This window comes from Lucilia sericata, unplaced genomic scaffold (genome assembly GCF_015586225.1).
Source record: "Lucilia sericata isolate MDLA Ls3-8-SP2 unplaced genomic scaffold, ASM1558622v1 Contig003245F_arrow, whole genome shotgun sequence".
In the NCBI taxonomy this organism is placed as follows: domain Eukaryota; kingdom Metazoa; phylum Arthropoda; class Insecta; order Diptera; family Calliphoridae; genus Lucilia; species Lucilia sericata.
In genome coordinates, this window is record NW_023996776.1 from 21499 (window position 1) to 32962 (window position 11464).

Sequence of the window (11464 nt, forward strand, 5' to 3'; positions counted from 1 at the left end):
AAAATAAATAGTTGTAATAATTATGTGACTTTCTTTGTTTAATTTAGTCCAATAATGTAAGACGAAATTGTTGTTCATTTTTATCTTTTCCTTTATTAACCCTTAATAGCCTGGTGGTTCCGCTAGGAACCAACCAACTAAAATTAAGTTTTTGTTAAGTTAATTTTTTGTAAGCTTCAATCTGTGGCTTTCAAACTGTTCTTAATTTTAAGCGCCGCTAATTTCATCGATCGGCATTGGAATATAATATTGTTTGACAAGTGTATGTTCAAAAGAGTGAGCTAACCTAAAAAAATTGCTCTTTTGCAATTTTGCGAGTTTTTGAAGAAGAGTTTTAGTAATAAATAGACAAAATTTTAACTATAAAAAAATATTTTTGTAATTGTTGTGATATATAATAGTTATTGTAAGTATTTGAAGTGATTTTACTTTTTTAATTGTTTAGATTTTTAGAAATATCTGGTTGGTTCTTTAAGGGACCACCAGGCACCCAGAGTTCAAAATTAATTATATATGAAAATGTATGGCAAACAAATTTGTGTGTGTTTTTTAGTTAATTTATTCAATATGCAGCGTAGAATTCGTGACTTCCGTACACAAGAAGAACTTACTGAATATGTAAATTCAATTGCTTGGTCAGAAAGCGAAGATGATGAAGATTTTTCTTCCGATGATGAACAGTGCTACCCAGATTTTAATTTTAATGCCGCCATTAGAAAAAAAAGTGTTAAAGATAGAGTAGAAGAGTCCAATTTACATAATGAGACCATGGAACAATCAAATACTCTAAATATTATAGAACCAAACGATACAGTGGATGTGAACAATTTCTCTTCACAAAATCAAAACATTGCTGAGATCTCAGAATTGAATCAAGGTAATAAATAACATATTTCTCATCTGCTTTCATGTAAAAATCCCATATGTTATAGATGTCGTGGAAGACCCAGTTATTGTTGGTGACCGATCACGGTGGCAAGAATACGCCACAATGTTTGAAGGTATTTCAATTGAAAAAGATTCAACTGTTTTTAAAAGACCTTTATGGCGAAAGAGACATATGCAACATTATTCGAATATTATAAAATTTCGGGGTAATGACGCTTTATCACCGGAAATATTGGCGTTGAAATCTCCACTTGACTTTTTTTCGTTTTTTATTTCGGACGATATTATTTCAAATATTGTAGAACAGAGCAACCTGTACGCTGTGCAAAAAGACATCGCAAAGCCCCTGAATACCACCCCAGATGAAATTAAAAGATTCATGGGAGTTAATTATTATATGTCGGTATTCAAATATCCAAGCGTACGATCTTATTGGAGTGATTATGGTTTTAAACCAATTATGGATTGTATGACTCGAAATCGTCATGAAAAAATTAGACAATTTTTACATCTCAATAACAACGAGACAATGCCCCGTCGCCAACATTTTCAAGACGCAGCTGATCAACAGCCATCGACGTCATCGGGAGTTGCCCGTAGAAGCTATGGATCTATACCACAGTGTGATTCGGGCTACGATAGGCTGTACAAAATACGGCCTGTTATAACAGCCTTGAATAGAAACTTTAAAAAAGTTCCAATGAGAGCACGTTTGTGTGTTGACGAACAAATTTGTGCCACCAAAATCAAACACTATCTAAAACAATATATGCCTGATAAACCACATCCATGGGGCGACAAGTTGTTTCTTCTGTGTGATGACTCTGGGTTTTGTTATAGTTTTGAAATATATTCTGGTGATGATGACCACCGTGAAGAAAATGAGCCGAATTTGGGTGCATCTGCAAATGTTGTGGTAAGATTGGCTCGTTCGGTTCCTCGATTTGTCAACCACGTCATATTTTTCGACAATTATTATACTTCTGTTCCTTTAATGGTTTATTTGCGAACACAAGGGATATACTCAATTGGTACAGTTCGCCGTCCACGTCTTCCATTGTGCAAATTGTCACAAAAATTTGCTAATCGCGGTGATTCCGAAGAATATGTTGGAACATTTCATGGAATCGATGTCACAACAGTGGCATGGAATGATAACAAAGTTGTCACCATGGCATCAACAATGGCCGGAGTAAAGCCATATATTTCATCTGATGGTCAGACGCCCAAGGATACACCAACCATAGAACGATACAACAAAAAGAAAAAGGAAATGGAAAGTATTCAATGTCCAAATATCGTCCATGAATACAATAAATATATGGGTGGTGTTGACCTTTTGGACTCGTCTCTCGGTCGTAGTCACATCCGTATAAAATCCCGCAAATGGACAAGCCGTTTGTTTTATCATATGTGTGATATTGCCATCATCAACGCATGGATTTTATACAAGAGGCATCATGTAGAGACTAATAATGTGGAACCACAGAAGGTATTACATGAATTTGTGTCAGAAGTTGCACATTGTTTGACGAAATCTGGTACTGAAATACGAATGGGAAAAGGTCGGCGAAGTAACCTTGAATCTGAAATTATTGTAAAGCGTCCACGCCCAATGTGTGCTGCATTACCACCTCGTGATATTCGCTTAGATAATATAGGACATTTTCCAGAATTTATAAAAGAAGGCAAACCACGGTGTAAAAATCCAAAATGTACATCTCGTACAAAGGTTCGATGTCAAAAATGTGGCATAAATTTATGTTTTTCGGCCGAAAAGAACTGTTTTTATGAGTTTCATCAAAACTAACAATCATTTATAAGTTATTAAAAGTTGTTTTTAATTTTCCTTTATATTTCCCTTAAATAAAATGAACATGTTTATTTTTGCCTTAAAAATACTATTTACTACTAGTTGTAATTTGTGACGTCCGGGAGCCTGGTGGTTCCTCAAAGAACCAACCAGGTATTTTTGACATAACTCAGGTAATTCATATTTAAGAACAAAGTTGTAGAACAAAAGTTGCTTAGAAATGCCAGTTTTATAACATTAATTTTTTTCAGCTCAAAAAAAAAAATCAGGATATTAAGGGTTAACACTTTCGAAGGATAAAGCTAATCTACTAATGTGTCTTTTAAACTAAGTGACATTTTGAAGTTATGTCTTGATTTGGGACAAATCACAAACCACCATTCATTCCCTAAGTAAGTTTATCAAAATTCTACGTTTAATAAATCCCCCTTCACACGAGCACACAAGTAATATGATCTGTCAAAATTTTGTGTAGAAGAGAACGGATGGGATTGTCTTAACGCAATATGTAATGAAACCATCACACATTGAGAGAAAATACGGATGGAAAATTTGACAGTCGTATGGCTCCCGTCATTTTTTGAAATGATTCAAAAAACAAGCAAGTCGCAGGGATGTATTTTTATGTAAACACATACAAAAAAATGGAACAGCTGTTTCCATCTTACTTTGTTATTGTTTTATACCAATCGAGTAAACACAAAAAATATAAATCATACGACCTTTATTCTCTTTTTTGTCATACGGATGGAATTTCATTTTACTTTATCATTAGCCTTGTCGTACGTAAAGTGTGATCGTCTGAAGGGCCCTTAACTGATACAAAGAAAAATACGAGTCAACTAAATGGCAAACAAGAACGGCGAGTCTACTGTAACTTACACACTTTCGTTCAAATGTATAATTTTTTTTAATATTTAATCGTACTAATATAAACCCTGCATATCATTAAACCAGTTATGTAACATTTAATATGTTAATCACTAAAAACTATAGCAAGATACGTTTAAACGAACGCGCAATGTTATTTACTGCATAGTTTTTTTTACTATTAATTAACGATTTAATTACGTTAATTCATAGTAATTCATGTAATTCAATTACGAATAGAATTACATGTTTCGCTATACGAAATTTCAGCTGTACGTAATTCAGTTTGAACTGCCTTACGAATAAGTGTAATTTCTAATTTGTTGGAAACAAATAAAAAAATATAATTACAAAACAAGTTAGAGTGTTATATTTGGCTATGCCGAATCTTAAATAACCTCCACCTGTAAGCTTTTTGAAAAATTTAGGAGTGATTTGTATATATCAAAAACATATTTATGAGGAATTTTAGTCCGATATCTTTATTTATCAATGAAATATGCGATTTTTGGAAGTGGATCTTATATGAGAGTTATGACCAATTAGGGACTGATCCGGAAATTATTTCTCAGGATGGTTCATATCTACTTTAAACATATTCATGACGAAATTTATACCGATATCTTCATTCAGTAATGAAATATGTATATCCATTGACGTGGCCACTAACGATGGCCATTATATGGTAGCTATGATTAATTAATGACCGATCCGAAAAATATTTGGTAGTCATATACACAGAAAAAATTACCGGTAGTTTATTTTCAATTAACATGTTTTCCTCTTTCTTTAATTTTAATTTAAACAATTTTTCATTTGACGTAATTATCTCGTTGTTTAAAACCTAAGTTTACAAATTTGATTAAATTTTTAATTGATTCAATTAATTTTTTAATTTATTGAGAAAAATGTCTAGCCAACTTTTCTATTTTAGTTTTTTTTAATATTTTATTTTGAGTTCTTATGCTAATAATGTTTATAATTCTTAAATAGTCTATAAGACTTTAGGTATATAATCAAGTTTCTTGACAATTTATAAAACACTTTATATTTTTGATAATAAAGTGATATTTTTTGTAAATGCTCAACGCATTGTTAAAGGTTAAGTATTCCTTTAACATTGTGAGTAATCAATTAATAATTTGATTGTTTTAATCATCAACTTAATTGGTTTTTAATAAAGTTTATACCAAACAAACTAATTTATTTGATTAATAAATTAATAAAATTTAGATTTTATTTTTATTATATATTTAATTTATAGAATTAATGAATTAATCAATTTTAAATTTTGTCTCAATTATTGATATTAATTGTTCTGATTAATTCGTTATTTGAAAAAAAAGTATTTTTTTAATTTTTTTACAAATTTGATAATTGATATCATCATTTAGGTGATATTATTATTTTGATAATTGAAATATAATTTTAGTTTTTTCTGTGTATGTATATACACAAAACATATTTATGTCGAATATAATTCCAATATCTTTATTTCTTAATTAGTTATGTACGTGCTTCTAAGTAGTTTTCGGAAGTGGACCTTATATAAGAGCTGTGACCAATTATGGACCGACCCGGAAAAAAATTCGCAGGCTCTTTTATATGTACTTTAAACCCATTCATGATGAATTTCATACCGATATCTTCATTTAGTAAAGAAATATGTGAATTTACGTGGTTATCGGCAATAGGCCTTATATGGGAGCTATGTCCAAATATGGACCGATCCGAAAAATATTTTCCAGAGTGATATATGAATACAGAGAACATATTTATGTCGAATATTATTCCAATATCTTTATTTCTTAATTAGTTATGTGCATTTTCGGAAGTGGACATTATATGGGAGCTATGACCATTTATGTACCAATACAGATTTACGTCAGTAATATGATTTCTGTTCATATTTTATACATATGTGCAAAATTTCGAGGTGATACCGATATTTTTGATGAAGTTATTAAAGATAAACCCATTTTCGAGAATATGGACTATGGGAAATCTTGGACCGATTGTTTTGAGTTTGAACATAATTGATCCCTGGGCCAAATAAATAGCGTGAGACAGAATTCATTGAATAATCTTGGGTATTTTCTGAGAAAACTACTCAAGAATTAGGAAAAAATTGTATTTTTTCGAGGTAGAGGTAAAATTTGCTAGAGAGGATTTTACTTGTAAGACACTTACTTATGTCAAATTTCATTGCTTTACTCATATTTTTAAGAAAGTAATGAGCGTTAAGGTCGTTTTTTGAAGGGGACCTTATATGAGGGGTAGGGTCAATTATGGACCGATCCACATATAATTTGGTAGAGAGTTTTTGGCTCGTCAGGGACTTACTTATGTTACTTATGTATGATAGAGATATTTTGGCTCGCATGGAACCTATGTGTGTCGAATTTCATTGCTATACTCGTATATTTAAGACCGTAATTAGCGTTAAAGTAATTTTCTGAAGGGGATCTCATATGGGGGTAGGGTCAATTATTTACCGATCCACATAAAATTTGGTAGACAGATTTTGACTCGTATGAAACTTATGTGTGTCGAATTTCATCGCTATGTTCGTATTTTTAAGCAAGCAATGCGCATTAAAGTCATTTTTTGAAGGGGACCTTATATGAGGGATTGGGTCAATTATGGACCGATGCACATAAAATTTGATAGATACCTAAATTTTGGCTCGTCAAGGACTTACTTATGTTAAATTTCATTGCTATACTCGTATTTTTAAGCCAGTAATGAGCGTTAAAGTAATTTTTTGAAGGGGACCTTATATGAGGGGTAGGGTCAATTATGGACCAATCCACATAAAGTTTGGTAGAGAGGTTTTGACTCGTCAGGAATTTAATTATGTCAAATTTCACTGCTATACATGTTATTTTAAGACAGTAATGAGCGTTAAATTCATTTTTTGAAGGGGACCTTATATGGGGGTAGGGCCAATTATGGACCGATCCGTATAAAATTTGGTAGAGCGATTTTTACTTGCATGTAACTTATTTGTGGCGAATTTCTTCGCTATATTCTTATTTTTAAGCCAGTAATGAGCGTTATAGAGATTTTCCGAAGGGGACCTTATATGGGGGGTAGGGTCAATTATGGACCGATCCTTATAAAATTTAGTAGGGAGGTTTTGGATCATATGAAACTTATTTGTGTCGAATTTCATCGCTATACTCGTACTTTTGAAACAGATATGCCCTTTAAAGCTGTTTTTCTGTTTCCACTTGTATGGGGGCTATCCGAAAACGGGGACCGATATTGCACATTTTCAATACCAAACAAACCTTGTCTATTGAGAACATTTGTGGAAAATTTCAACTCTCTAGCTCATTCCGTTAGACTCTATCGTTCTTTCAACAGACAGACAGACGGACGGACATGGCTAGATCGTCATATAATTTAATAAGGACCCAGAATATACATATATACTTTTGTTGGTCTATGACCAATATTTCGATGTGTTACAAACTGAATGACAAAATCAATATACCCCCCATCTTTTTTGATGGTGGGTATAAAAATAGCAGTTTAAAAAGTCGTTAATAATTAAATATTTGTCTGTGATTTTAAATAACACCTTTTCATACATAACAATAGTATATTTGGTATCGAAAAAGAAAATTTTTTGAAATTTGGATTAAATTCGTATAAAAAAGTTATGGTATTAAATAATAAAAAAAAAATTGTATAAAAAGATATATAAAAGCATACATTTTGCTACATCATCTAAAGGCCTATACAATAAAAATGGGAAAACTAAGATGGCGTTATATAGAAAAAAGTCTTATTTTTTTTATTAAAATAATCATTTTTTAATTATTTACATTATGCCTAGTTTACTTAAATGATACCCCAATGTGCACTGTTTTGAAGAGTAAGTAAATTGTAAATATTTTTTTTATTGATTTTTAGAAAAGAACTATTAAATGTTAGAATTTGAAATTTGGCAAATGATAATTGGCATTAAGACTTTATTCGTTCGAAAATTGGCGTAGAAAATTATATGTTTAATTTGAAATGCAGAAAAGAAAAATTGGAGTTGAGATATTTCATTTCAATATCGGAAGACCCAAAATTCAATTTCAAATTGCTTTCCGAGTTTCGTATAAGTAAAAACTTTAATTTCCACTTGTTCTTTTCAGAATTTGAAACGAAGAAATCTCATTTATAATTGATTTTTCTGAGTATCAAATTTAATTCTTCTTTTCCGAAATCGAAATGGAAAAATCTTAATTTCAATTGGATTTCTCAGAATGCAAAATCAGTTTCAATTATGCTTTCTGAATTCGAAAAGCTGAATTTTAATTGAACTTCTCTGAATTTAAAATTAAAAATTCTCATTTTCAATTAATAAATGATTTGTTTTCTCTTAACATTGTTGTCGGTAAAATACCACAGCATTAGCGTATTGCCAACACTGTTCAAATAATAAACAGCAATTGCTAAAGTGATTTTATTCGATAATTTATTTATTTAATTATTAAAAAAATTTTAATAATTTTCATATAAAGTTATATTATTTAAAGCAACGGTTCCCAAATGGGGGTCCTCGGACCCTTAGTGGTCCGTAGCAAAATCCTAGGGGATCCGCGAAGATAATAGAAAAATTACTGAAAAGGACTTGAGAAGTGATGATTTTAACACAGGCCTGTCATAGGAGGGATGTATGTACTTTTTATTTGATTCCAAATTCACTACTTCTGAAGTCAGACTCAAGAAGTACTTTTTATGCTCTTTTTTGGAAGTGAAATTGTATTATTATAGAAAACAACTACATAATTTGACTTAAATAATATTAACATTAATAACACATTTAATAAAAAGCCCAAAAATAACATCTTTTATCATATAAAAATGTAAGAACAAAAAATGTATCTTCAACATTGAAAAAATAGAATTATTTTCCCTTCTTCGGAAGTCTTTAAACATCACTTCCTCAGAAGGTAAAAAAATTCACTTAGTGCTACTTTTGAAGTGGTAATAAACGTTATTCTTTTGGAAGTACTTCGTTTTACTTTTGCTGGGTAGGGTAATAGAAACATTTAATACAAAAGCCCAAATATAAAATTTTTTATCTCATAAAAATGGAAGAACAAAAAATATATTTTCAACATTGAAAAAATAGAATTATTTTCGCTTCTTCGGAAGTCTGTAAACATCACTTCCTCAGGAGGTAAAAAATTAAATTAGTGCTACTTTTGAAGTGGTGACAAATGTTATTCTTTTGGAAGTACTTCGTTTTATTTTTGCTAGGATGCTTTAATTTTAAATTTCAATTTAGATGAGAAACATATTAAACTCTACTAATCTGGTTTAATTTTTTAAATCCCTTGATTTGTTTAAAAGTAATTTGAATAATAGTAATATGTCATTAAACATTCAAAACCATTTTTCTCAAAACGACTTTTTTTGATTATGCCTGCTTTGTAGTAAATGAGCGATATCATCAAAAAATTCACTCCTTCTTCAAAATGATGCAATTGAAACGTCTCTGAAATGTTAAATATTCTCAATGTACGGGAATATTTAATAGACATCTCTACTTTTATTCGACCTGGGGATTTATGAACTGGGTCCATAGAAGAAACGGAATCTTTGGAAGAAAAATTATTTAGACATAGGTACTTCGTTAGATATACTCCGTTATTTATGAACTAATTTTAAATAAAATGTCGAAGATATCCGGGGTCTTCAGAAAATTTATTACAACAAACATACATACAGACAGACAGCTTAATCGACTCCACTATCTATAAGGACTCGGAATATATATTTGTGGATACTATGTATAATTAATATACTTTGTAAATTATATACTTTAGATATAATTTTATTTTAAGTTTTCTTCGAGTTTTAAATTTATTAATATTTTTCTTGAGAATCAAATAAATTTTAGAATTATATTTTACTTTCAAAAAAAAAAAAACATTAAATTTAAATAAAACTTTATATAATATTTATAATACATTTATTAAAAAGAATATTAACTACATATTGGCGATCCTGCCAGGAGCCATTATATGCTAAACGAAAAATTTTTACCAATTCCAATATTCAAGATCTAATATTCAAGATTCAATATTTCAAACTAATAATATGCAAGATTATTAATTATCAAGAACAAAAATACATTCAAGCCACAGAAAACTATTATTTGGCAAGTTAAACAACATTGGCTAATATTTCATGAATTTTTAATTGCGTACAAACTATCAATAAACTATTCAAGAAAATTAATTTACAAAAAACCTGTACTGTTGATAATTATCTATTAAGGGAGGATAAGAGAAGAATTTATCTAAAAATAAACTCAACTGATTGGTATATATAAAAATAAAAACGTTTATTTGTTCATTTTGTTAAATATTTTGTTGTTTGTTTGTTATTTGTTTTGTTTATATAACTATTATTGTTAACTCTTCTTCCGAAAAATGTTACCAATTCGGTCACCATCCCGCAATACTTCCCAAACTCAAAATAGTAGTAGTATACAACAAGTTTCAAACGATGACACTAACTCTAACACTACACAACAAAACCAGACTCCTCAAACTGAGAACCCTTTATTAACAGGTTGTTTTACACAATCAAATTACGATCTTTGCGCTACGTCAGTCAAACTTCCTCAGTTTTGGACAAATTGTCCCGATGCTTGGTTTATTCATGCAGAAATGCAATTTACGACCAAAGGCATATCTTTAGACAGAACAAAATATGAACACATTATTACAGCACTTCCGCAAGAAGTAATAATAACTGTTCTAGATATAATTCAAAATCCACCACCTAATAATCTTTATCATAATCTAAAAAAGGTATTAGTAGAACGACATTCACTAAGTGAAACTTCCCGGTTAGAGAAAATTTTGTCAGATAGTGAAATGGGTAACAGAAAACCATCCGAGTTTTATCGCTCATTGTCTTTATTAGCTGGAACTAGTTTTAGTCCAGATATTTTGAAGAAATTATGGTTGAGGAAACTCCCAAAGAGTCTTAATATAGCTTTAACGGGATCTAACCATAACGACATTAATGAAATGATACAATTAGCAGATAAGATATGGGAAGTTATGTTTAATGGCGAAGTTGTCAATATTAAAGAACATAACCCAACAAACATTGAATATGTTGTCGAAAATTTGACGAAAACCTTGTGCGAAAATATGAAAAAATTATGCGTTGAAATTAACTCCCTTAAACAGGTGTTCAATGATAGGCAACCACGTTCATCTTATCGAAATAGGTATAGGAGAAATTCTCGTTCAAGAGTACGATCTAGTAGTAGAGATTGGTTATGCAGATATCACTACCGCTTTGGAGATAAAGCTATTCGTTGTGAACAACCCTGTTCTTATAAACAAAATTCTTCAAACTAATATCTCCCATTGTTGAGGCGACAAACAATGGTGATTTAAACTTTACGTCCCGTCGCCTTTTTATTTTTGACAAGATAAATAAATTAAATTTCCTAATAGATAGTGGAGCAGAAGTTTCAGTTTTACCTTCAAATAAATTCAAAAACAGTAACAATTTATCCGATATAGTTTTAACAGCGGCAAACGGATCTAATATTTCTACATATGGAAAAAAACTTCTTACTGTTGATTTAGGCTTACGACGAGAATTTCCATTTATTTTTCTCATTGCTAACATTTCGAAACCAATAATTGGTGCAGATTTCCTTAGTAAATATGGTCTTTTAATTGATGTAAAGCACAAGAGGTTATTAGATTCTCTTACGAATTTAAAAGTTAATGCAATATTTTCCAAATTTAATATATCATTGCCTAAATTATTTGCCGTTGATAATAAATACATTCAATTGTTAAAAGAGTTTCCTTCATTAACTGCGGAACCAGATTATACTAAACTGGTAAAACATCA

General features: G+C 30.4%; 2 protein-coding genes across 2 annotated transcripts; both read left to right on the forward strand.

The window, feature by feature from the left end:
• Positions 1 to 567: 567 nt before the first annotated feature.
• LOC119614687 (piggyBac transposable element-derived protein 3-like) lies at positions 568 to 2985 on the forward strand. Its single transcript, XM_037970810.1, has 4 exons — positions 568 to 877; positions 933 to 2588; positions 2804 to 2874; positions 2971 to 2985. Exons 1-4 carry the CDS (start codon positions 568 to 570, stop codon positions 2983 to 2985), a joined length of 2052 nt encoding a protein of 683 aa, XP_037826738.1.
• A 7026-nt stretch (positions 2986 to 10011) lies between these two features.
• Positions 10012 to 10956, forward strand: LOC119614688. Its single transcript, XM_037970811.1, has one exon. It carries the CDS (start codon positions 10012 to 10014, stop codon positions 10954 to 10956), a length of 945 nt encoding a protein of 314 aa, XP_037826739.1.
• Positions 10957 to 11464: the final 508 nt, after the last annotated feature.